The sequence below is a fragment of the Odontesthes bonariensis genome, chromosome 8 (assembly GCF_027942865.1).
Source record: "Odontesthes bonariensis isolate fOdoBon6 chromosome 8, fOdoBon6.hap1, whole genome shotgun sequence".
In the NCBI taxonomy this organism is placed as follows: Eukaryota; Metazoa; Chordata; class Actinopteri; order Atheriniformes; family Atherinopsidae; genus Odontesthes; species Odontesthes bonariensis.
This window is the reverse complement of record NC_134513.1, coordinates 6,270,444-6,297,086: the sequence shown is the minus strand read 5'-3', so window position 1 is coordinate 6,297,086 and position 26,643 is coordinate 6,270,444. Positions and strand designations below refer to the sequence as shown.

At 40.7% G+C, this 26,643-nt stretch overlaps 3 protein-coding genes across 3 annotated transcripts in view; 1 reads left to right on the top strand and 2 right to left on the bottom strand.

Moving 5' to 3' along the window:
* Positions 1-14,351, top strand: part of gsap (gamma-secretase activating protein) — a 33,460-nt gene extending 19,109 nt beyond the window's left edge. Inside the window, exons 26-32 of the mRNA XM_075471464.1 lie at positions 2,422-2,492; positions 2,658-2,752; positions 3,249-3,368; positions 9,722-9,783; positions 11,993-12,097; positions 12,497-12,593; positions 12,771-14,351. Of these exons, the coding sequence (XP_075327579.1) occupies positions 2,422-2,492; positions 2,658-2,752; positions 3,249-3,368; positions 9,722-9,783; positions 11,993-12,097; positions 12,497-12,593; positions 12,771-12,871 (651 nt within the window). The 3' untranslated portion in view covers positions 12,872-14,351. The remainder of the gene's footprint in view (positions 1-2,421; positions 2,493-2,657; positions 2,753-3,248; positions 3,369-9,721; positions 9,784-11,992; positions 12,098-12,496; positions 12,594-12,770) is intronic.
* Positions 4,585-7,247, bottom strand: LOC142385754 (P2Y purinoceptor 4-like). Its single transcript, XM_075472464.1, has 2 exons — positions 6,821-7,247; positions 4,585-6,403 (listed from the first exon to the last, which is right to left on the bottom strand). The coding sequence occupies exons 1-2, from the start codon at positions 7,199-7,201 to the stop codon at positions 5,849-5,851; spliced, it is 936 nt and encodes a 311-aa protein (XP_075328579.1). The 5' UTR covers positions 7,202-7,247; the 3' UTR covers positions 4,585-5,848.
* A 1,341-nt stretch (positions 14,352-15,692) lies between the features above and the next one.
* ccdc146 (coiled-coil domain containing 146) overlaps positions 15,693-26,643 on the bottom strand; it is a 30,804-nt gene continuing 19,853 nt past the window's right edge. The window contains exons 18-22 of the mRNA XM_075472599.1: positions 20,491-20,601; positions 20,249-20,386; positions 19,351-19,476; positions 17,704-17,826; positions 15,693-16,148 (exon numbers count right to left, since the gene is read on the bottom strand). Of these exons, the coding sequence (XP_075328714.1) occupies positions 15,948-16,148; positions 17,704-17,826; positions 19,351-19,476; positions 20,249-20,386; positions 20,491-20,601 (699 nt within the window). The 3' untranslated portion in view covers positions 15,693-15,947. The remainder of the gene's footprint in view (positions 16,149-17,703; positions 17,827-19,350; positions 19,477-20,248; positions 20,387-20,490; positions 20,602-26,643) is intronic.

Below are 26,643 nucleotides of genomic sequence, written 5' to 3'. Positions count from 1 at the left end.
GGGTAAGGCTGGAATTGAATAGAAAGCAGGATGCGCCACGTTGTGGGGCTTGCAAATGACAGAGTAAAAAAAGAGCAGAGAAATCCTCCCGGCTCACCGTCGGATCGGTCGATGCCTCAGCTTGCTGCGACAGGCTCGGGAGTTTTAACCTGCTCCGTCAGACTTGAACTGAAAAGAATGGAAATGGGTGTGTCTTTAATCGTTTTAGCATTGCTCCCACACACTGACACATGGGGTGATTATTGGATTCATTCAAGTGAAACCCAGAGAGAGACATACTTATTCAAAGTATGCTCATGAGAAAAAAACCTAAAGGGTCGTCTTATTTTAAGTGCAGTTGGCAAACTTACTGGCTGCTTCCACATCAAGCTGACTCATGCTTTAAAAACTCAGGATGGTACTACAAAAGGGCTGAGTTCCCTTCTACAAATAAAGAACATCTCCCACCTCTCGCTGGCGCTTATTGAGACTAATGGTTGCATTGACACAGGGGAGAAGTTGGGGATGAAATAGATTACAGCTTTTAAGAGCCAGCGAAGTTCTGCTGTGATAAATTGCAAGTCCACTTTACATTATTGTCATAGATATTTATTTCCTGCCCCCATTGCTGCAAACACCTGAGTTATATTCCTTTTTTTTTTATAAAAGAGCGGAAGTAAGGGCACAGCACAACTTGCTAATTGTTGAATATTAATAACTGCAACCAGGAGTACATATTTATCACTAATGCAATGAATTGAAATTGGATGCAATATTCTTGGGTTTGTATGAGACGTTGTTCTGGCCCCAAAGACTCATTGTGTGTGTGTGCTCATTAAAACAAATTGCTGAGTTAGATGTTATTCTAGAATTTTCTGTGGGATTAATAAAGTTACTGCGTATTGAACAGATTTAAGTGTCGGTATATGTTTCATATCATATTCCCCTTTTGTTAGACTACACCGCATGCATGCTTTTTTCTTTTTCTTTTGCTCAAACACATCAATACAGAGATGGAAAAGAAAGAAATCGAATGTGACAGATTTTTGACAGACAGTAATAACCAAAGATATATCATGTTTTGTCTCTTCAACTTTCATCTCGTTTGCTTTAAAGCCTGCAACACATTAAAGGAGGGATCATTTGGGGAGGGATAGTTATATAGAATAAAAATAAACACAAAGGTGTTGCAATTTACTGGCTATCGTGTTGTTAAAATAAATTAATGGAAATATAGTGTTACAATCGCAGACATTATTTAATGAAGATGGGTTTTTGATCAATTTTTGGAATTTCTTACCTCCTATATTGGAGGTAATTTTAATTTTTGTCACGATGTTCATGTTGTGATTGTCGGATATTGTGGCAGCACTTTCTGAGAGGTGATGTCATGAAGCAAACCTAAGCTGGACTCCTGTGATCTCCGATCCCTCAGACGATATTGTATCTAGAAGCGTGATTCATCAGTGGCTGATGTAACCACAGGGGCAAGGGAGAAGCCTTATGTTAACCTTGTCCAGCGGTGGTGATGACCTCTGAGGCATCTGGGATACACCATCACACAGTGGACACGCGTTCTGTGGTCAGTGTTGGTAGCTTTTTGGAAGGAGTGGGCCCCGTTTGCTCCGGAACAAAGACACAGGCTCTTTTTGATGCAGTGCTTTACCAACCTGTCCCCGCTCCTAATGATTTCCCTGACCGTGGCTCTGAGAGATGCAGCAGTCTGCATCTCTCAAAGTGTTGTTCATCAAACATAGACAGTTTTTTTTTTCTGTTCGAGTTTGTGAGTTTTTCATTGTGAAAGTTTTAATGAATGATGTGGAAAAAAGCCCAGAGGAGCTTATTAGTATGTTTGTCTTAAAAACTTTATTTATATATTTTTTCCCCCCAAAACTTCTTGGCTAGTCTGTTACTTATGTAAGGCTAATTGAAATTCCCACCCTGAGGTCAAAGGGGGATGTTGCTGCTGGCATTGAGTGCAGGTTTCCCACTGGCGTACAGGATGTGGATGAGGCAGATCGTCTTCCTGTTATTGTTCGGGAGATGGCCGAGTGGTCACTGTTTCTGACAAGTCAAGTGCATTCTAATGATCAGGATCCGCAGACAAATGTGTGTTGAAATTGCGTGTGCTCAGGCTGAACCGTGCGTCCGCAACTTGATGCACAGCGCTGCTCCTGCTCGGTGAAAATGAAATGGGGGTGGGGAGGTGGGAACTGATTGGAGAAGAAGTGTGCATTGCCAGAAGAAACGATCATCACGGCAGAGAAATATGTCTGGGTTGCATGTTTTCAGGCACTTCAGATGAAATGATGGTGCTGTGCAAAAAAAGCAAGTGATTTGAGCTGAGAAAAGTGTTTCATTTGAATCTAATGGAGCATCTCCAGTTCAAAGCACTAAGGTGTGTGTGTGTGTGTGTGTGTGTGTGTCTGTGTGCCTGTTTAGCTGGAGCTCATCAGACGCGTGCTGGAGTCAGTCTGGCTGAAGCACAAACTTGGCCCTCGTGTTTTATGCTTGTAAGTAAACCTCCTTGTCTTGTTATTTAAAGTCGTGTTTCTTCAAGTTTCTTCACGTTTCTCACTCGTGTGAAGCATCACGAGCTGACAGAAGCAGTCACTCCCCACTTGTGGATCCACATGTGGAAAGTTGTCCATGATTAATTTTTGGTGTGTGCGTTCCAGGACGCGGCAGGGCAGCCCGGCTGAGTGGTCCGTGTTCCACTTCATGTTTCGGATCCTGGAATCCACCATGGGTCTTTGCCTGCCCCTCCCACCTGGTACCACACATACAGTCACACTTCTGCTTGTTATGATCTGGTCGGCCTCAGCCAAAATAACAATTTGTGTTTGCCCTGAGGGACAACAGAAAAAAATGTTATAGATAAGCAATGACTCATTCTGTGAAAACATTCTTAATTTACAGGCTTTGCTGCTGTCTGTTGCACAATTCCTGGATTTTAGTCAGTTCTGAGTAAAACTTTGAGTCGTAAAACTGTGTGGGAAGGTGGTAGGAAATGAGAAGTGCTCCACAGCAAAGCAGTGGAAATGTGATGACTTATTTTTAATGTTTTGCCAGGCTCACAGTTTGGCTCCAACACAGATGCAAAACTTTACCACTAATTAATAAATGTTAGGATGCATTAAATGGAAAAGCTTTGAGCTAAACTGTCCGCATTGCCAGTGTCAGCATGCCAACCACCTCTCTCTTTCTCTTTATTGCGTGTGGAAAAATGAAATGTGGCTTCTTTGTTTTACCCGTCCATCTCTCTCCAGGCTATCACACCCTGTTTGCGGTGTTTGCAGTGCGCTGCCTCCCTCATCAAACCTTTCTACAGTACATTGACCACGGTTTCCTGCAGCTCACCGAAACCTTTGTGTCTCGACTCATGACAGGTACGTGCTCACACATGCTCACAAATGTCTGAAAATGCGTGTATTCATGTACATAAAACAGGGGTTGAGGATACTGTTTCTAGTACCGTCAAATTTTAAGTTAATTTTTGATTTCCTGATGGTTTTATGGACAGGTTCAAACCCATCTGGTAGTTGGTCCATCACATTGTCACTAAGTTGGTTAGCATGGTAAACTTTACACCTGGTAAACATTAATCAAGGTTGGGATAGGGGGACCACGCATCCCCATTTTCTGTTTTTGGAGGCTTGTCTGCAAATGACAATGTCCTTTTAAGTGTGTACTAACAGGGTTGTCAGCTGCCACTCTTCAGCTATGAGATGCTCTCATGCTGTTCAAACAAATCTCCCACCAAACAAGAGCAACCCTCCATGCCACTGTCATATTTCTGTGAATAACGATGAAGTCTGAGCATGATGTTTTCCGTCAACCTGAACACAATAGACACAGTTTACATGCTTATACTGCCAGATGCAGCGACTGCAGTTAATGAGGCTTAATGAGATGAACTGAATCCATTTCAGAGTTGTGTGCTTTTACACCTTTGTCTCAACACTTGTGCATATTCCTAAATATTCATTAAAGAAACCAAGATCTGTAACAACTTTATGATAAATCACAACTTAAAGTTTTATACACGTCAAACAGGTGAACAGACACAGTTACACAGGAGCTGTTTTCATGTTGTTGTTTTATTATTGTTAGCATGATAGCTGGATCTTAGCTTAGCGAAAACAATTACCTCTATCTCTCACTGAAGTTTCCATTGATCCGGCATAAAGAGTGTTTGAATGTGCAAAACTCCCTGAATATCAGAGTGCTGTTCTCATTCGATTAATTCATGAATTCTACTTGGATGCAGGCACAAGACCCTGGCAGGAGGTTTCAGATACTAAGGGTTATGATTTCCAAGTTAAATGCTGGTAAAATAAGATGATTATATGGCAACAGTAACGGTAACACATGGTGATATAAGGTCTAAAGGTCTCTAAAGCCACAGTTTGGAACTTTAGGAAGTAGTGCAACAGCTGAGCTCTGCAACATGAGCTCTTGAACCAATGCTTACCAAGTTCTTTGAAAGGCTCTAATTTCTTCTTAAAGTGAATGAGAACTCAGATTATACTTTTTTTGGTTTTATTCCATGTTTAAAAAAAACATTTGGCAGACGCTTTTATCCAAAGCGACTTACAGGTAGGCAGGTAGGGTAAGGGGGTCTTGCCTAAGGACCCCTTCTGGAGGCAGTACCTTTCATGAAGGGGATGACAACACGTTCATGATGCAATTTATTCTCAAATAACTTGAAAATTATATGCAAATAATACACAAATCCAAAGACTGGACCGGGCTAAGCCCCCCTTGTTTCAAGACCTTACAACAATCATAAGCTGCAGAGTATTGGAAAGTAGGATCCCAGCAGCACATTTGTTTGTTAAAGACCTAATCTTTTTACTTGCTGCTGCTGTCTCTGTTGGTGCTCAGCAAACGCAGATCTCCATGTTGTAGCGTGTCAATGCCACCTGGGGTCAGTCTCAGAAACGTGTGGTAGTCTGAGCTGTACGCTACTCCAGTTTGTGTTGGGGCTTTTGCTTTGCTCTGCTTTGCAAAGCAGAACTCGAAGTGGACGGAGATCTGCTGTGTTGTGGAGTGAAACTAAGTGTTAAATAATGCAGCCTGTAAATAATTAGCCTGTCCAGTGCAGCTTTTACACCTGTGTTTGTGATGGAATCTGTTGTTATTGACCCCTACTGCCCCCGGCTAACTTCCAACCAATCAACAGTTGACCTGCGTGTAAAGTCTCTGAGCATAACAAGAATACCCAAAATCCTTCACTCTGCGTGAGGTGAGATGGGTATCTCTCTGCAAGCATTACAGTTTCCTACCTTTGTGATGTTTTAATGTTACTGTAGGCGTTAGCTTGGGGGCTGGAGTGAAACACTCCTTGCAACTCATACTAATCAGTACTAAACTATGACAATAAATTAGCTATCTTAAAGATAATTATGATGTGAAATTGCAATTCATGGGGGGAAATAAAACAAAAAATAGATTAAAGTAAGTTTAAAATTGTTGGATGCAACAAAATAACATTAATGTTCCGGCTTTTTATTGACATTTTAGTACAAAATCGTTATTTTGTTTTACCTCCGAGGTGAAAAGAAATACCAACAGAAATAAAGGCCAAAATGGAAGATTTATGCATGAAATTTTGCTGTGAAATGTGAGCTTCATTATAGTACGGATTATATAATTATAGCAAATCATGTTATGATAAAAAAGATAGAGGCAGCAGCATAAAACAAAAGTAAGAAAATAAACAACAATGTCATGGAGAAGATTTGCATTTGAGCAATATGTTCTGTCCAGCTTACATAGTAAAAAAGACCAAACTTTTTCATCAGCTTCATTATCTGTCAAGTCACAGCATCAGATGCTGAAGACCATTCACAACACCGGGACCTTGTTAGCAGCTGTCATCAAGAGGCATGAGGAAGTGCCCACGCTCACTGTTGGGTTCTCTCTTTTGTTTGAGGGAGGCAAAGAAATACAGCCATGGATTCAGACAGTGATTGGTAAAGTAGAAACATTCAATAAACGTTATCCACTTGCTGACATTGAGCAGATTCTTTGATTCTGTGAGACGCGCAGTCACGTAGATCACGCGAGCCATCAGAGGTAAAAAAGAAACAATGAGGGAGACGGCAATGATTCGACTGAAGAGTTTGGTAACGCTTCGCTTTTTCTTGTCGCACATTTTAAGTCGCTTCACCCCTCTAACGAGCAGCACGCAGAAGAACAGCAGGAGTAGGTGGCAGGAAACCGTATATACGATGTAGATCACCTCCACCTCTGGTGTGACCCTCTTACTCTTGCAGGAAGGCTGCTCTGTTTCCCTTTTCACCTCCGTCAGTGAGAACACGGGTGGAAGAGCCAGCAGGGCTGCGAGCATCCACACACTGAACAGTAAAATCCTCTGCCACGTGCGGTTCACTTTGGCCCACTTTGCATGATGGAGAATCTGGAAAAGTGAGCAGACATTTTAGTTTGACATGATCCTTGCTGTTCAGTGACTTTAATTATACCCTAAAGACATGAGTGAGCACAGACACAAGTCACAGTTTTTTAGGATTCACTTGTTCCACTTGTCTGGAGGAACACACTTTCATTTTCAACTAGATCTTCTTTTTTCTTTTCTTTTGAAGGACAAACTATGTTTTGCTTTTTTATTCTTTTCTAGACTTTCGTGCTATTTAATTTAATTCAGTTTTCTATCCACCAGGTAAATGTTACTCATGCTGCAACACAAGCCCCAAGTGTGACTGACCCAGCACCCATCTTTCATTCTAAGACTTAAACATAGAGAAATATACACGAAGCTTGGTTAGAAGGTGCCACTTTCTGACAAACTCAAACATAAATTTCATTAGTTACATACCTGGTAGTACCTCTGAAAACTTATTAGCACTAGTATGTTTAAGCTGGAGTTGAGGCTGAAGAAGAACAAGTAGAAGAGAACTTGACAGAGTGTTGAATGGAGTGTTGAATTGAGCTCGGTCAATAAAATTATTCCTCCAGCCAGCAAGCAGAACAGGCAGAGGAGGTCCGATAATGCCAGGTTGAAGAAGAGGCGCTGCGACATGGTGGAGCCACGCAGATGCCGACTGAGTTTGACTATCACACTGATGTTTGCAGGGATACCAAACAGGCAGGGGACTGTCACAACCACGACAGCAAATAAGTACCAGGGCGGGATGCAAATGGTGCTGTCGGTATCCATTTCTAAGGAAGAGGTGTTGGAGCTGCTGCCAGTACTCATGGTGGGGTTGGAGAGGATAGATAAAGATTTTATGCCTGTTGCGCTGAGTGTGTCACAGTCTAGTGGTCTGTGGTCTTGCTGTGCATTTAGAGAAAACTTAATGATTAAAAGAGGGTGGTCTCTGTGTCGTCAAAGACACATCCAATAAGAGTTGTTCACTAAAAAATTTTGAGACTGCTTTACGATGTTTGATGTTTGAGGGTTGTTCTGCTTGTTTCAAATCCCTTCACCACATTTCAGTAGAGTTCACTGGTGGTTATGCTTGTATGTTGAGGACCATTCATCCTGCTGAGAGGTCCACCTTCAGACAAACGGCTTCTCTATGATAGAGAATCCGGACGTTATTCCAAAAGACCTGGTCTCTGCCTTAACTGTCACACTGTAGCTAGGTTAATGTTTTGCCATTTCTGACTGTATACATATTCACTGGAGCTCCTGTAATGAAATTTTAGGATCACAGAGACTTCTTTTTGCCTTAAGCAGTCTTTTCTTAGGATAGATTTGCTGTGGCAGCCAGTCCTGAGTAAACTAGCACCGATTTGTACTATTATATTCTTTACAGTGGAATTTCTTTCAAATAATTTGGAATTTTTTTGGAAACCATTGTCTTTATCACATGCATTTGCAGTCTTTTTCTGATGGACTTTGGGAAATCTTTACATGTTGTTATAATGACGCCACTAACTTAAACTGCAAGTTATTTTTTCCTTAAAATAAACAGAACAGAATCCACTTTTACCAGCTAAAGAGGCTCTAATCATTGACAAATAATCTGGTGTCCCTGAATCTAATTTTGTTTAAGTTTGTAGGTGTGAGGAATGAAGAAGTTTATACCACAGATCGTTTTTTTTTTTAGTTATTTTTTATTAAACTGATTTATATCACCTTCATCTCAAAGAGATTCATCTATTTTCTTGTTCAAATATGTCAAAAACATCTTTAAAGTCCACAGGATATACTTATTCTTTTCTCACAGTGGTAATGCATCAGCATGTAACGTATGAATATTAGCATGGAGTAATTATCACTGCTGTGTGTATTAGTGCCTCGCAGAGCTGCCACTGTGCCTGTTGACCTTTTCTTTGCTCTCATCTTTAACAGTTTAACATTAACTGTTGTGATTCTCTAGCGATTCTCATTAACTGATCGCTATTTTTTTTTTGACCTGCCAGCCATCTGTGGAAATGTTTTGCATAACCTCAGCCATCTGGGAGGCAGATTCTGTGTCACACCTGTTGTGAACTACTTTCTGAAATGCACCAGACACCCACAAAACCCAAGACCGTGGCGAGCACATGTTCACATGAGAACTCGACAGTGGTGTTACATCCCACAACTGTAGGGGGCAGCCAGAGAGAAAAAGGGTTGCCAGATTCTCTCTTGTTACTTTAAAGTTCACATGTTGCTCTAGTGTTGCTTTAATGAAGCTGATGGTCCTGCTCAGGCGATAAGTAGATCCAAAATGCATCTCTAATCAATGAATGAAACAAAGGACAAAGCTTTTCAAAATAACACAGGGAGTCAAGCATAAAAGAAACCGAACTTAAAACAAGAGCTTAATTCGAATGTAATAGGAACAACTTTAATGGGGGCTTTTAGGGTAATTAAAAGCAGGTCACACCACAGAGCTATTTGTACCATATCCTGGCAGGCTGCCAAAGTAATCTGTTTACCAGTTAGACACATGGAAAATTCAACATTCTTCTTTTGCATTTCATTAGTTTTTTGTATATTTGTATGTACGGGGCACTCAGAGGTACTGTTCAGGGGTACAGCAGATTCGGAGGTCTTATTTAACAAGACTGGTACTGTGTATTTTGTACATCTTGGTGTGGATTTCATATCATGGATCTGTTCAAAGGCCAAACACTGGGACTTGGCAGCGAGATCAACAGAACCAAAATATCTTTCCTTCCTCTTGATTCTGTTGTTTTTTCAGGTTTCTTTAAACAGAACAAAGATGGAGATGAAACAATTATTCAAAGCACAGATTCTGAATGATTTTGAGACTTCAAAGTGGGAGAAATGGATGTTTTAAACGTTTTGAAGTCAGAGGGATTGTGCGTCACTTCTCTTCTGGGATTAATCAGATATCTGTGACTATTTGAAACTCCCTTTACTTTAAAATCCAGGGCAATTAGCTGGGCATGTGTGACCCTTCTATCGCATCACATGCACACACAAACCCATCAAAGTTTCTCCCAGGACAATCATTCTTCCCGAGGCTCAGTGCAGATCTCTGATAAATTTCCCCTATCATTACTTTCATTTCACAGAATTTCACATGAATAATTAAATTAAGAAAAAGCCAGAGTGAATATATTGATGTTATGCAGGTAATGTGGGATTTTATCTGCAGCCTAAGAGGAACACAGGAGGAGCAGCTTACTTCCAAAGTGTTTTGAGCATTTTTTAAGTATACAAGTGCAAAGAGAGAATGTGTAATGCTGCATCATTGGTCGTGCTATGAAAGGTTTAGTTTTAGAAGAGTAATGACCGTAATCCTGTCTTTGTGTCTAGATTTGGACAACAGTGATGCCAACGAGAGACTGAAGTTCAGCATCCTGAAGAGGCTGCCTGAGGTACTGCTGACTGTGGAGAAAAAGTTTGATACAAATATGTCCGTCTCAATGGCTCGCCCTTCAAATGATATCATGTGACGAGTACAAACTTGGAGGTCAGAGCTGAGAGTGAATGGTCTAAGGGGGAAAACATTACGCGTCCTGATGCCTTCAATTAGTGTGGAGGACTTGATCTTCTCTCGAATGATTCTCCCCCCAAACTTCCATCTCTGCTCCAATTAAGAGTCTGAGAGTATTTTAAGGTCTCATCTCCCTCAAGCCCCCCTGAAGCCAATCACAAAGCACTTGTGTAACCACCTGGTGTGTATTGTGTGTGCATGTTGAGGAAGGATTTGCAGAGAGAAGGCTGTGTGTGTGTGTGTGTGTGTGTGTTGATGTCCTTGTATAACTTCCATGTGTTCCTGTGTGGCTACACAACATCTTTTTTGTTGCTCGGTGTGTGTGTGTGTGTGTTGTGTCCACACTGTGATCGGAGGAATGTTGAGTGTTTGGTGTCTCTGTTCTGTTTCCTGCCCGTCAGACTTCTGTTGGGTGAGTTTGGCAGGCAGGAGAGATCGAGCAGGTACAACACACACACACACACACACACACACACACACACACACACACACACACACACACACACACACACACACACACCAGCTGAGTTATAAAGTGTGCTCGCTATAAAGGATGTGTTGACTAAATCCAGCTTTCATAATGCTTATAATATATTTGCTTAATGCCTGATAAACATTTATTTCCCTTCGTATCACAGTTGAAATACATACAACAATAAGGAGGCAGCTCTTTTGTAAATTCATAGTTCAATTCAATTCAATTAAAAATGTATTCATATAGCACATTAAAACAACCTCAGCTGACCAAAGTGCTTCACAATAGCAACTGCATCCCATATTAAGAGAGTCATCAATAAAATAATAGAATTTGAGATAAAATTAGCAATAAAATAACAATAACAGTAACAATAAAAGTAGCAAGCCAAGGTAAACTCCATCTGTAATGGAGTAAATTCATAGTTACAGATGTTTACTAAGTGGAGACTTGCTATTATCTATAGATGAACTGATGAGTCCCCTCTTGGTGGAAACAGTGGAAACCCAATCTTGAATCTTTTCTTTTCTTTGTTTTGTTTGTTTGTTTTCTTTCATTTTTTTTTATACTGAAGCACATGGCACATCTTACTTGTGATTACCGGGGTCGTAAAGATTAACCGACACAAAACCCAGAACCCAGTTTTAACATTTACGATGCAATTACAATGGCACCCAGAAACCTAAATCATATTAAACGTACCGTAGGCAAGTCAATGGTGTGGCTCTACAAATAAAAGTCAGTTGACTGAGGCTTTATTGTACATCCTACTCAGAGTTAAAGATGTTCTCCTTAACATGAGAGTAAAACGTGAAAGGGGGTCCATTATTATGAACCCACCCACCAGCGGTCCTGGAGAAGTTTAGCTGTAAGCGGCGTTCCTTCATCTTCGTGGATACGTCACGAGAACTAAGCTGAGATTGGTGCTGAAACTGTGGGGTCATCTGCCAGGAAGAGTAGGTCAGATGCTCTGTGTAGCAGTGACATGTGTTGGTTTAGTATTTGCACGTCATGAAAGTCTGAACTGTTGGTCTCGGGGGTTCTGTGCTCTCAGAGCATCCTTCTAGTCTAAACATGCTGCAGCAGTTTTTGTTTGCCAGTTGCCCAGAGGTGCCCGGATCTCTGAGATATTTTGTCAGCAAATATCACAAATGTTGTGTGCGAAGGCTCGACCAAATCCCTTTCAAAAAGATGCATGTTTCCAACCAACATACTGTAACAACAATGGAAAAATCTCAGATCAGACGAGGAGTTTTACTTTGATATGAGGCAGCAAAAAATATTGATCCACTGAAAGTTTAAACTCTTTCAGAAGCTTTTTAGCAAGTCATCCGTGTCTTTAAAGGAAACTGAAGGAGAAGCCACAGTTTCTCTCATTGTCCCTCATACTAGCACTGTCTGTTTGCTTATGTGCGATGTATTATAGTTTTGCAATTCTCTGCAACCCCTCATTAGCAGTCCACTCTTCGATGTGGGTTTTACTTTCCAGTTGGCAAATAGAAAGGACAGCTGTTCACAGGCAACAGGGAATTTGATTTTTTGTTTTCTTTTGAAAGCACAAGCTTCATGCCTAAAATGCAAACTATTCAGTGTGTCTCTGTGTGTTTGTGTGTAGCCTATGGTGCAAAGGATCTGCCATATGTGGGATCATCCTGTCAGTTCGGCCTCAATCTCCAGAGATTACGTCAGGACTCTGCTGGAGAAGCAAAATAAAAATAAGGTAACAAAGAAGAGTGCGTCACACATGCTGCAGAGAGAACACACACATGCTCTCTCTCATGCCCGCCCCTTAAGCACTGCAGAGTGCCACGCGACCCAGCTGCATGCACAATCTGCCAGTTACACATAAAGAAAATCCTCCAAAAGAAAAAGCATTCAGAAACATTTTCCTGCAGCATTACACTGAGAAAAAACGATGCTGTTGGCAAGTTCCAGTCAGCTAACTGGCATCGACATTTTGCACAGTGGCTTCTAAGAAACTACGAGTTCCTAAAATGTGAACCTGAAGCCAACTTTATCAGTAAGAGGAGTTAAGGTGACTTATTGCTGGTGTTACTGCTGATATGGTTCAGTCCCATATAAACCCGCATTTGTGTTTTTGTTTTTCCTTCCTCCTCAGGGATTTGCATTCACCGGGAGAGACAAGCCCGGCTTCAGACCTGAATTTCTGCCTCTTACCTACCTGGCAAAAACACTCTCTGATATCGAAGCACAAGGTAGCGTGTGTCTGTGTGTTTGTGTGTATCCTGCTTGGTGTAGATACTCAGGCCTTTGGAGGATTTATGTGCGAGCTCAGCCAAAATGCAACAGCCTCTATCTTTAAAGAGCAAGGCAGGAAGTGTGTGGTGTTACATCTTCTGTGAGACGCTCTTTCTGTGTCCAACTCCAAACAGCTCCGAACCCGTTTGAGGAACAGGAGAACGTGGACGCCAGGTTTGTGGAGGAGACGGCCCTGATGCAGACGCTCATCCTGCTGGGCTTCGAGAAAAAATGAAGAACGCGGAAGGGCGGAGAGGGGAGAGGGGCGGATGAATTAAGAGAGGAACAGATGAGAAAGGGAAATGCGCCCATCGCTGCGTGGGCCTTGAGAGCACGTTATGGATGGAAGGAAGGATGATGGAGGGACAGAGAGAGGGTGGGGAATGAAAGATGAGCGGAAAGACTGAGACTCATAAACAAGCTCTCACTGTTTGATGACAAATTAGGGTGGGGACAAAGGGATAGATGGATGGACACGTGGGCGAAGTCCACCTGCTTTTCAGGGAAAAAGTGTGCTGCAGTGTGAAAGGAACCGCAGAGGCTTATTACACAAGCACAAGAATGCACGGACAAAAAACCTAAATTTATAATACAGTAAGGAACACAGAACACGCCAGATTTATTTTGATAGCTGAAAAATGAAGGCAGATATTTACAAAACCTTATTTTCCCCAACAGCTACAACTCTTCCCCCGACTTTTCTTCCTTTCATACAATTTATGAACATCCACGTCAAATACTCAGAACAGTACTAGTAAATCAAACGCGCCCGTTTCTCCTCCTGTGCTTCCTGTAATGCTGCTGCACCCCATCAACTTGATTACATGCTGACAAAAGTGGCTCAGTGTGGTCCGCTGTGCATTAAATCTGATTTTAACTGTGACTTGTACAAGAGCGTTGTGGCGAGGCCGGCACACAAAGCAGATTTTCAAGAAGCTGTGCAGAGCTTGTGCAAAGTAACTGAATCCAAAAATTAGGAGATTAAGGGAAAGTTGAAGCAAAAACACAAACTTTTTTTAACCTGTCATTTGTAAATCCCTTTGACGATTTATGTAACTGACAAGTCCAAAGAGATGACTTTTCAGTGTGTTCACTCCTCAGTTTGGATAGGGACATGTTTGCCATTGTTTTACATCACCCTCCATACTAATAGCTGCAGTTTAACAAGAGAAATGTGTGTCAGTTAATGCATACAAGATCTCATCTGCTCTACTTTCTGTTGTTGTCTGATTCTTCTCCACACACGCTTGTATAACCGATTAACTTTTCTTTTTAAATGTGTTTCAGGCATCAGTGTCTATATGTTCTGAATACAATGAGGATTGTCAGTGAACCCAGGGAACAATTATTTCTCTGGACTCGTGTCTAAATAATTTTGGAAATTGCAGATCAAGTTTTTATTGCATTTCAGAGAAAATCCTCCAGATTTTCTGTAAATCAGGTTTGTAGTAGAGGGTTAATTATAAAGCAGCAACATCTGCTGTGAATACTACCCCCTTAATCATGACTGAGCTCCTACTGTAAATGGAGAACTCATTTTTTGAGTCTGTAGCAGTGTGTGTTGGCTCCCTGTGTGCCCTCCAACACATATTTACATTTTGTGCTTTGATCGCCAGACATTCCTCTGATAGAAGAGATTTCTTAATCACTCTTTCTGTTTAAACCAGGAAAAACAGGCTAAAAGGGATTGTAAATAAAGTTTTTTTTTTCCACTGTTTGCTGTCTTTTATCTCCACACTTTCAAAGTACACGGGGGATGTTAGAAGCTTTGTGTCCCTCTTTCTAGTGAGTTTCCTTTCAAGCCACTTCCGAACCATGGCGGAGCCTCGCGTTATATTGTGCAACGATCTCAGCCTCCAGCGAGGCAGTTAATGACTGGACAGGATCTACGGAGGAGGAAGTGAGCTGTCAGATTCTTGAGAACACCTGAGTGTTTTGGACAAACTCAGCAGAGTTCTACTGAAGTCAGGAAATCATCTGAGTCATCGCACACGCTGAGTTTAATGAAGAACACACATCGTGGATTTTTTTAAACGCATTACATTCGCCTTCTGGGATTTTTCTTTTTTCAGTGTGAACCAATCCTTCACTCCTCACCTGCTCTGTTATGCAGTCAGTGTTATGTAGCCAGCTAACAGTCAGGGGCTAAGTTAATCTGACAGCTCCCAGCATCAGCTTGCAATGAATGATCACACACACATCACATCACTGCGTTATCTCTTAAGAAGTCAAACTCACGCGGCAACAGCACCAGCTAAGTTTAACACAGTGTTTTCCAGGCACTCCCTAACTTTTTTTTTTTACTGAGGCGACATTATTTCTGCTACAAAACATTCTTTTTTTGGCATTTCAGCTGTTTTCACCATATTTATTAGTAATTTATTAAAAAAATTTACTTATTTCCATTAAGAGGTCATGTTTTACTTCTGTAAACACAGATTTATTCAGTACAACACACCAAAATGACGCTCACATGTTAGAATTATTAAACAGAAAGACTTCTGTCATTTTTTAGTTTTTAAAGAGCCTCAAAGAGCATTGACTTTTTGGTCACAAGCAACCAACTCTGAACCCTCCACCCAATTTACAGCCCTTCTTTCATCCCCTTTTGCCTTTGACTCTCCTCCGCTGCCTTCTCTGACTGCCATACGCTTCATTTAAATTCTCCTCTCTCTTTGTCATTCTCTATGCTCTTTCATAGAGCTTCCTTTCTAGATTTATCATTTCAGGCATTAAGCAGACACTCCAACCCTCGCATGAAACTTAAACCCGTTGCAATTTATTCAAAGATTACAAGCGTGAAGGGTGAAACAACAACTCGGCTGAAGAATGTGTTGGAATATTCCAGAGAAAGGCAAAACAGTCACGATGTGTTGCTAGGAAGGGAAATTTACTTGGAAAAAAAAACAGTTCTGGTGAACATTATGTAACAACATACTCAAATTTCCCCTTTCTCCCTTGCCATTCATGTCACCTACAGTACGTAGTGGAATTGCAAGCTGAGAGTAAACATTGCCAGTAAATTTAGAAGTAAAAAAACATTTAATAGGAAACACAATTACAACCAGATGCAGTTCACGAGTACCTCTCACATGACAAAACAGCAGCAGCTAGCTGAACTGGGGGCACAGCGAGGAGGAGGGACCAGCAATTAGAGTTGTGAGAGGAGCAGATAGATTAGTGTTTGTGTGGCAGAAATGAGCCAAATCACTGAAAAACATCTTGCCAATTATTCTTGTTTTACAAGCTTTAACAATGTTTGTCCAGGACACAAATAATTCTTATAAAAATGAGAAATATGTGATGTTTTTCTAGATATCTAAGGGTTTGAATGTTGGTTTGCGGATGTGCCTCATGTTGGCCCCTGGCTGGGAGGGTTTGAAGGGGGCCTGGGCTCCGTAGGGCGTGGGCAGAGGGAGTGCGTCATCCTGGGGAATGTATGCATTGGGACGTGCTTCGGCCATGGTGTACTCTCCATTTGGCAGCTGGGTCCATTCACTTTCCTCAGCAAGCTGCACGTACACACAAGAAGCAGCTTTAATATTTGATGTTGGATTGCATGACCTTGGATTCAATACTTAATTTCTCATTTTCTTGAATTTTACTCATGAAAATGGAATAATCAACTCTGCAGTTCTGTTACTTTCTTTATCTCTCAAAACAAAATGAAAGGGAACAACAAAGCTGATTAAGGAAAAAGATAAGCTCAGATTTTGGAGTAGCGGCCGAAGAAGTCAGTCTTCTTGGCTGAGTAACAGCGAGTGACATGATTAATGGAATCCGCTTGGAGGAGGGCTAGTGTTATCGAATAATACTTGGCATGTGATTGGAAGTGTCTATCAGAAGTGACTTTCAACTAATCAGATCAAAGAAGTGCTTCCAGTGGAGCCAGTTGGACAAACATCTTCAGGGTCACGATTCTGATATAGCGGATGTTTTAGCAGCAGCTATGGCACCAACTGTAGACTCACGTAAAATCATTGGTCCATTATCTTGCCCATGCATATTTGTAACCTTTCGGGATTCACTGCTCAAAAACAATTACACATGTGATTGCATGAGGATCTAAAACACATGCTTGAACTCTCTACAGCCCGACAGCAGCTCACAACCTTGCTATACTGACACTGATGGGCAAACTGCAGGATCTTACCTGCAAGGCATATTTATTTTGAAGATGGGACAGAGCCAAAGTTAATTACCGTCCGCTTCCATAAACCAGACTGACCTTACAGTGTTTTCACACTGTGTACAGATACCGTCGTCACAACAATTTTTCCTTAAGTTATGGTACGGTTCATTTTAACTCATCCTCACATGAAACAGAAGCATGGCCAGAATTGATCTGAACTTGGATGCATAGCCCACGTAGACTCCTGCTGAGAAAGTCTACACATTTCCTCATGATACTCCCTCTGACTCCCACCCCACAACAGCATGCAAATGAACTGTATCTGAATCTAACTGAGGCTTCACAGAGATGGCAATTTTCTCATGCACATGGACAGTTTATCTGCTGGCATTTTATCTGAGGAGAGCACACAAAACAAGGAATGAGAGCTTTGAAGGTAAATCGGGAATCAATAAATCATCTTATGACGTTCCCAAACCACATCTTTTAAACATTCTGAATGCATGGTTGAACAATGACCTAAAACGAGCCTGTTTTTGCAAGCTTCCCCCTATTACTGCTATCATTATTATTATTATCTGGGTTAGGCGGTCTGCCTGCAGAGTATTTTCATGTTCTGCACCAATGGCTGGAAGCAAGAACAAAAATGTGAGAAAATGCATTTTAGTGTAACAGCAAACAAGCTTGAGACAGCTGGACTGGTTTCAAACAACTAGTTTTCTTTATCTCTCTTTCCGCCAGTCGTTTCCTGTTTGTATGTGTGTTGAAAATAGTTCTTGTGTAAACAGTTCTCACTCATGTATACCACAAAGCCTTTTGTTCCACAGAATCTCAAATCGATTCCCACCTCTGCTACAACCCTGTTCTTTGTCACTCTTCTGCTCCTGCCCCATTCAGTCAATTCTTTTACTACTGGTCTCTGTGCACTTCTTTACCCTCTTCTTCTCCTCTTTGTCCCTCTGTCTTCTCTTCTTGTCCCGGAGCATCCTCCTCCACTCCTCCTCTATCTCAGGATGCGGTGACAGGCCTTGCTCCAGCCGCCGCTGGCACCCGTCCATCTGGAAACACAGGAGCATTGCAAGAAACACTCACTTTATATTCATCTGACTCGGCCCCCTATGCACTCTCCTGGCTGGGTTCAGCCACGACTGTGGCCAAAAACAGATGGTTGCATTGGTTTCAGACTCTGGGCAAAGTCGAGCCTCTCCATTTTCTACCTCTAGTTCATGCAGCATGATGCCATCATATATCAGCCATGAGGATTCTACAGGTTATTAACAGAAACTTCCACAATTATTTAGAGCGCAATCAGGGAAAATCAGTCTTTAGTTGCTCAATTTCTATAGAAACAGAAACGTGTAGGACACTCTCTTCAAATCAGTGTCAGAATTTCTACATTTCTTGTTAAAATGATGTTACAGCTGCTAGAGTTTGCGTTCTGTTAAGACTTACTATAGTTGAATAATAACTCAATAATGTGGCTGGTTGACGGTATACGTTACCAGACCCTGATGTAGATCAAAAACTAAAATCACTTGTTGCTTTTTTTATGTAAATGCGATAAAGTCACAAAATGTTGACATGTTCTATGCAAATATCTTGTCGGATTCAATCAAAAAAAAGATTTCTGTGAGTATGTTACTTGTGTTAAAGATGTCAATGTTGTTTCCTATTGCGAGGGAGCAGGCGTGAAAGGAAGTTAGAATATTAAAATATTGCTCATTGCCCAGAATTAGCGTTTTAGCCCATTTTATCAACCAGGTTATCTGTTCAGGTTGTGCAGCACGAGTCGTGACTTTAATGTGTGTCTCACTCATCATCTTTGTTTCAGTCAGCGACAGCGAGCTGTGTTCAAAAACCATGTATGTGTTTTACGAAAATAATTATGGAAAACTGGACAGCATTAAACATTAAGAGAGAAGAATGTCACTGACCCGACTATTCAAGGCCACTGATTACGCAAATATTTACTTACTGTTAATACAGCTTTGAGTCTTTTGGAGACTGGTGAGATCAGAAACAATGCAAATTCATCTTTAAGTTGAGGCTCAAATGTTTACAATGGAACTCTTTTCATGGTTGCTATAGTTACTGTTGGCCTGGTCACACACTCTGCTTTATTTGTCACGCTGGAATTTGAATTAATGTAAATGGAAAGATAAATCAGATGACAGTCTGAATATCAAGCAACCAATTCAAATACAGTAACAAAGACTTTATCTTCTATCTCTTTAGAAATTCATTGTTTACTTGTGTTCTCCACATGGTTTCTGAATATTAATCCAGGTTCCCCAATGCTTTCACTTACTATTCCACCACCATTCATTTCTCCTCCTCTTTCATTCATGATTGTTGTCATTCTTTTCCTCCAAGTTTACTTCTACATGTGTTTTACGGTGCAAATAAGCGGCATAAACAGGTTTGAAGTGAAGAGTGAGACACTTTCTCTCTTCAATTGTGGTCAGAGGAGAGTGACTGGAATAATGGGAGACCGAGGGAATCATTTGAAAACAAGAGCACAGTATAGACAGAATGACATTTATGTCGATACACGCTATGTGCTGTGAGTGACCCCTTTTGACCTGGATCTCTTTCTCTTTAATCTGTTGCTGTTGAGACCAAGCAGCAGCTTGCTTCATGGAGAGTTCTGCAGAAACGGCCATTAAACGGTGGTTGGTGTCGATGATGTTGGTTCGGACCTCGTTGAGCTAGAACCACGAACACAGAAGCAAAGATTAGGTGAACCAAAGATTCCACATGCATTCGGATACAGAACTGATATATAAGTTGTGAGTTAATCGATCAGTATAATTTGATTTATGCGAGTCTTGTTTCGAAATATGAAACAAAGTTCATTGTTTATGCAGATTGGCTGAAATTATTGTAGTTGCACAGCATGGTTCTGTGAGTAGACCTGTCTGTCCTAGCTTTACATCTCAGATTGAACTAATCTCCAAATTACTCTTTCATGCTTCCACAAGGTAAATTACGAACCTCTCGTGCTGAAAAAGAAGCTGAGAAAGCCACTTAGATGGCCACTTAGATTTCTCAAATGGTACTAAAGGCCAGCTTCAATGTCAAATACCTTGGTACCACTTGTAAAAGCAGGAATAATGAATGTGCACAGAGCTCTAAAATCCATCTCTCATTGTATGTCACTTTTGAGTGCAAAATACCAAGATGAAAACAACATCATGGTGAACTTGAAACTTGAAAGCCATCAGAAGACGTCACAAGGTCTACCTTCATCTTTTTATTAGGGAGGAGAAGAGAAACTGTAACGCTCAAAGAGCTCTGCATATGCACCACACCAGCTCCTGAAACATGTGTCAGTGTGTTTGTGAAAGAATAAGTACTTAATTGTAGTGTTCACAACAGAATCTACACTTAGCATGCACGCAGCATGCTTGCCTCTGTTAGAGTATTTTACCTGTGTGTATATGACCTCCTCTCTGCCTATATATACTGTAAGTGGTCTACCTTCTTCGCCAGTGAGAGTCCGTCCTGTTGGCAGTTCTCAGCCTGCTCCCTGAGCGGCTTCGACAGCCGGGTCACTTGGTCTACCAGGAGTTCTTTTTCCTGCCATTGCCTCTCTCGCTCGGCTAGATTCACCTCCAGCTACGTGTGCATACACACAGGGACACTCTAGAATAGCTGCAGACCTGCAACACAGCCTTTAAAGTCCTCGAGATGAAATGACATTGTAATGTGTTTTTATGTACCTGCTCCATTTTCTTGACCAGCTCCACTGTTGACGGATCTTCGCCTTTTAGCTCCCTGTAATCTACTGGTTGATTCAGACTTTCTACTGTCTTGTCCCTGGCTGCTGACAACTGACAGATGCACAGAAATAGAGGCAAAAGAAAGATCACATACAGCCTGCTGACATATTCAGTAAAGGCTTACACTGCACATAAAGACCAACGACAAGAATTAAATCACCATCACTGATGTGCAGTAATAAATAGATTTTAGACAAAACTCACAAAATGAATAAATAATGTAAACGTCTAGAGTAAGTGCAAGAATCTGGAGGTTGTGTGCTGCTGTCTGTGTTTCGAGTCTCTTGTCCTGCAGGCATGTAAGATACTTATTGCACTAGGGATAAAAAAAACAAAAAAAAAATAACACCTCAGGCCTATCTTAACCAAATGTCATGCCTACTTTAGAAGTTAGCGTCTTCCCACAAGGTGACAAGTCACTGGCAAAGTGTGATAAGAGAAGCCAAAATTTAAAATGCCACGAGTTCCCTCAAAGGGGCCGTGTTTCTTATGACCTGACATCCCTGAAGACATCAGAAATAGAAGGGGAAGCAAGGATACACGAGAAAGCACAAAGAAGATGAGTCAAAAGAGAAGTGGAGAGAGACAAAGAGCAGACAGGAAAGGAGCAGGGCAGGCGTTTTAAGTTTCACGCCCTCAATTGATGCTCTTATCCTCAAACTGCTGCTGTCAGTAAGTGAGGAAGGATGTTAGAGTAAGTAAAAAGTGCTGACATGACTTACTGGTTTACAGAGTAAAGAGCCAGTCTCAAACTGTGCAATATGTACCTCAGTCCACATGCTCAAAATGTAGTAACGTCACGATTCAGGGTCAAAAATCATGACATAATAATATATGTGATGGCTGTTTTGTGCAGTGGAGCGTTAGCTCTTCATTGCAGTTACGATGATCTGTGATTTTTTATAACCCTGACCATTCACGCCTTAGAGCAAAGTAAAAAAGTTAAAGAACTGTTGAAAATGTAGCGTCATGAGGGACAGGAACTTGGATGGATGCTGAAACTCATCCCATCATCATCACATAAGCTCCGTATAGACAAAGAGATATGGGAGGGGAAAACATCGCCATGGTATTTATATCACAGACGAGAGGGGTACCAGAGCATACTGAAATCTGATTGGCCCCTGAAGTGCCCCTGTTCAGTCCCTGTTCGCTTGATTCTTGATTCTAGAAGAATCAAAGTTACAAATTGTGTCACTTTAAGCACTTATTAAGACTATAGTAATGCTGTGTTTATGTCTTGTGGGAATTAGATGATAATATATATATATATATAAAAAAAAATCTCATTTAAATGTTGATGAAAGAGGATGCATGAGTGAGAAACAAAATGTAAATGCAACCATTTCGACTGCAAGATGGTGTTATGCTCAAATCTCAATCTGTAGCCAACATAATCAATGAATGACTGGTGAAATGTACACATACCTCTGCATGTAAACTTTACAATCAGCAAAAAACTGGAGAAAAAATACCAAAAGAAACAGAAAACGGAAGATTTGGGTGCGGAAAGAAACACAGCTAATTAGAGATTAAAGTAATTTTACCAATTTGATATGAGACAGTGGAGCTTTCTCTAATTTCTTAAGTGGAGCAAAAATGCTGTAATCCAAATTGTAAAGGCAGTCACAAAGTTTGAAAAATTCCCTGCTGCAGTTACAGTAAGCTAATCAGCCTTTTTCATGATAATATCTAATTCAACATCCCAGTGTTTGAAACAAATTGGGCAGGCAAAGTTAAAGTCAGGGTCCCTCCAAACCCAAGCATGTGGAAAAGAGCACTTCAAGTGACTGTTAATTCAAATGCACACGGCTCCATAACAACAAAATAAAGGCAGTCTATATCTAAAAATATATGAACCTGAGATGATCAAAGAACCATGACAGGAACCATAAAAAGGCTGCTGGCAGAAAATAGAAAAAGAGCAGAATGATAAGCCGGATGATAATGAGGGGAAAAAAAAATGCTTTAGTAATATTTATAGACGCCCAATTAAGAGATCGACGGGGAAGATGAGATTGGTAAGAAAGCCAAGATTAAAGAGACAAGTGAGCTGAAGAGAAAGAAACAGGGTGTGGGGAGATGTTGTACACAGGCAGCCTGACCTGACAGGACCTGGCTGATGAAAAGGCAGCTTCTCTCCATTCAGCTAAACAGGCCGGTGTATGTTTATGTGCCCGTGTTTAATGTGAGCGAAGAAGGACAGCGCGTGACAAAGTGATGACTTTCATTTTCATCTCTCTTCATGAATGGGATTAATGAGGCCTCCTTTCTGTACCAGGACAGTGAGTCTGATTAAAGCAGACTTGAGTGATCAGTCCATTAAAACGCTGCTTTTCCTCTGCTGTCACATAACTCAGATCTTTTTACTTAATTGTAGTGCCCAACATTTGATTAACATAGGCATCTTTTGGGTTACGCACAAAAACTGAGAGCTGAGAGGCAGTGAAGAGTAAAGAGATGATAGACTGAAAAGTTAAATGTGCTCAAAGAGACTGATAAAAGGCTTACAAACACAGGGAAGATAAAGGAAGAAGCGCAAAGCAAAGATATCATGGAGGGTGGAGTGAGAAAAGGAGCAAAACACTGGATGTGAAAGACAGACTTTGAGAGACAAGAGATGCAAGGAATCAGGAAGTGGATTCGGCCAAGCGAGGTTATCTGCAGTTTTAACTCCACACACAGTAACATGAACGAGCTTTTGTTGTCAAGGTCAACATTAAAGCAGCAAATATGGCAAAACCGCTGCTGCAGAACATACAAATATAGGCTGTGTTTGTCCCAAGTTTGAATCATTCCAACTGTTTTTGTAAGTAAACACTAAAATACTTTACATATATTTCCATTTTTCAGAAGGAGATAAAAGCTTTTTGGGACACCCCTGCAGAGTTAGCATGCAGCGCAGAACTTTTTGGCCCTGGCTCCAGTACATTTCACTTTAGTCTCTTTCATTGCTCCATTTTTTTTTTTTTTTTATGGAACATTAACCTGTGAAAACTCATAGTAGATTCAGCAGGAGCAACATAGAGCGTTCATGCAACACGACCAGTACCAGCTGCTTTTAACCATTGCAAGTCAACTCCAGTTAGATCAACAAAGCACTACAAGAGAACCCAGTCAGTGAATCATTTCTATACAAATTAAACCCTCCTGCAGCTGCCAGTTTAGGTGAGTCACAACTTTTCTGTTTTGACTATAAAATGGATAACGTGGAGCTTTTTTGGATGGATCCTCTTGTACCTAACTTACCCAAAACGTGTGCAAAGACACATGATATATTCAATGATATTTACAGCTTTGATCTATTCTCATGTACACGGGTAAAGTTCCAGCTATAAAGCAAAAAAATTTAACCCATCAAGGAATTAAGACTGGTATGTAAGAACTGAGGAATGATTTCTTTTTAAAGATTTTGCATTGGATTTAAAAACTTCAATCATAAAAACTGATCTGACTTTTTAAAAAAAGGTTTTTTAATCTTTTTTTAAGATCCGACTGATCTGTGTTCCACCAGCTCTCACCCATAACCACACTAAGTCGGTTAAACACGACATGATGGATGGCACACAGACCGTCCCTGTCAACCTCCTTCTCCTCTCTTCACTCTTCAATCAATCCTTTTTTCTGTACAGTGCCCTCACTTGTAGCCTTTTCATACCCATCCTATACACTGACGCTTGTCTCTTTGTATTCATGCGTCTCTTTGTCATTGTCTCTGTTCTGCCTGTCTGGCTCTCAGTTTTCTTCATCTGACAGTTACAAATCATAGCTCCTCTCTCGGTTCATGAGTGCTGTAAAACAATGCAGAAATGACAGCCTCCAGACAGCGTACACATTTGCATTTCATACGCATAATTTCAACTCAGTTAGTAGTTAACATGATGGCTTAAAAAGCCACGCAATAGATGGTGCACGGCACATTTAACAGGGTTATAAAAATGAATAATGACTTTATTTACATACTACATCCCAAGATTAAATTAAGAAAAGCTTCGTAATAAATACGGATAAAAGACAAAGGGGCAGATCAGTTAAGCAGAAAGGTCAGCAGAGTAAAACAGCAGTAAAATAACAATTATAAGAAGGTGATGAAAAGTTAATAAGCTGAACTGAAGCTTTCATAAGAACGGATTGAGGTGCACAATCTAATAAAATGGGAAAGTTTGTGAAATGTGAAATCCTATATGAAACAGATGTAAGGGCAGAAAATTGAAAATAAGGTCAACTGTTGGCTTAATTAAGTAAGAGCAAAACCAGATGGAAATATGATGGTCTGTAACTGTAAACAAAGTAAATAAATCCTGCCTCTGCAATGATTAGCTCAGTTAAAGCAACTAGAATGAAATCTGGAAAGCGATGCTGACTCCAATGACTTGATTTCCTTGGTACAGCTTGTCAACAGCATTGAAGCCCTCACATTTCATTATCTAACAATGATACAGCAATGTTTACGCCTGCAGAGGACAATGGGCAGCATGAAGGCTAATGGGTCTAAGTCACATGAGCTGAGAGAGGAGGGGAGAAAGGTTGTATTCGGTGTGTTGTTGCACGCGTTGCAATGACATTGCACTGGTCACTGTTCCCAGCGGGACTAAACTAAAAGACTAATTAAGTTCAGTGCAATCAAGAAAAGAACGAGAAAATGTTCGAGCTTGACTCGAAGTTTAGTGTGTTGTCAAAGTACAGATGCCAGTCAGTGGTAGATGTCTGGCTGTGAAGAGGGGTGGCTGTGTCACGGTTTGGCAAAGGAGGACGACCCAGGTGCAAACACTGGAAAAAAATCAAAGTCTTACCAAGTATATATGTCTCATTTCTAGTAAAAATATCTCATTACACTTAATATCAGACACAACTGCCTAACAAGTACTATTTCAGCCAGATATAGGAACTTGTTTGAAGACGATACCCTTGAATATCTTATTAAATGAAAAAGTCTTGAAAACAAATTGTTTTGAGTCACATATCATATGAAACAAGCTTTTTTTTTTACATTTGAAGAGGTTTTAAGCTAATTTCAAGATCACTTTTTATCTCAAAAGTCCTAAATATCACATCTTATTTCAAGAAATCTTGACAAGCCGATTTTCACTAGTTCCATTGGCAGATTTTTTTGCTCATTTCAAGCAAAAACATCTTGTATTTGTTGTTTTTCTTACTTATTTTTGGAGGGATATTTTTTCCAGTGGACATGGGACAAGAGCCAGAAGGAAATTTAAAGGGGTTTATTATAAATATAAATGAAAATCACAGCCAAGCTGCAACACTATAAACTAAACTTGTACAAACCAAAAAACACCTAAGAAGAAACAAAACCAGACTGTACATAACACAGGAGTAGGAACAAGACTGACAGGGATGACCATGGGAACAACGACGGCAAAATCATGGGAAGTGAGACGGGACAGTTTGACAGAGGATCTGACAAAGACTGAAAGGAAAGGAGACTAAATACTATGGGGAGAGTGATTAGTGAATGGGAACAGCTGAGGATGATTGATACAGGTGAAGGTAGTGGAGCTGACGACGGGCAGGAGGGAACTGAGGAAAGGTGAGGAAATGGCAAGGCTAAGAAAATTAAACAGAAAAACACACAAAAATAACATGGATCATGACAGGCTGGTGATGTTAGAAAAGGGGGAATATAGAAATTCACACCATCAAAAGACAACTCAGAGAAATGTGTTGATGTCAGACTAACCAACAACAGTGACAATTTTGAACAGTAAAGATAATCATAGTTTATTATTAGTTTAGTTGTGGTGGTAGTAATAGACAGTGGTTAGTGGTATTAGTTTTAATTACATTTGAATCTTGTTTTTAGATCGTTTACTCTCTTTATTCTGTCGTGTGTTAAGATAGAAACTTCCGTTTGCTCGTATGATGGTTTTCTTTCCTGCACTTCCGGGAAAAAAACAGGTTTGATGCAGAAATTAGTTACTAAATAAAGCATCGAGACAGCAGCCAGTATTTAACCGGGACATCAACCATCAGCTGGGGTACAGACACAGCCGCATCCACACAGCTGCGTTTGTTTTCGTTTACTCCCTTTCAGGTTGAGGTTAATGTTTTAAGGAAATCATCGATCTTCATCTA

Excerpts from the sequence above, each read along its gene's own strand:
- LOC142385754 (XM_075472464.1), bottom strand. The coding sequence starts at position 7,201 with ATGAGTACTGGCAGCAGCTCCAACACCTCTTCCTTAGAAATGGATACC. Across the intron at positions 6,404-6,820 it reads GTTTTCAGAGGTACTACCAG|ATTCTCCATCATGCAAAGTG; the intron begins GTATGTAACTAA and ends TCACTTTTCCAG.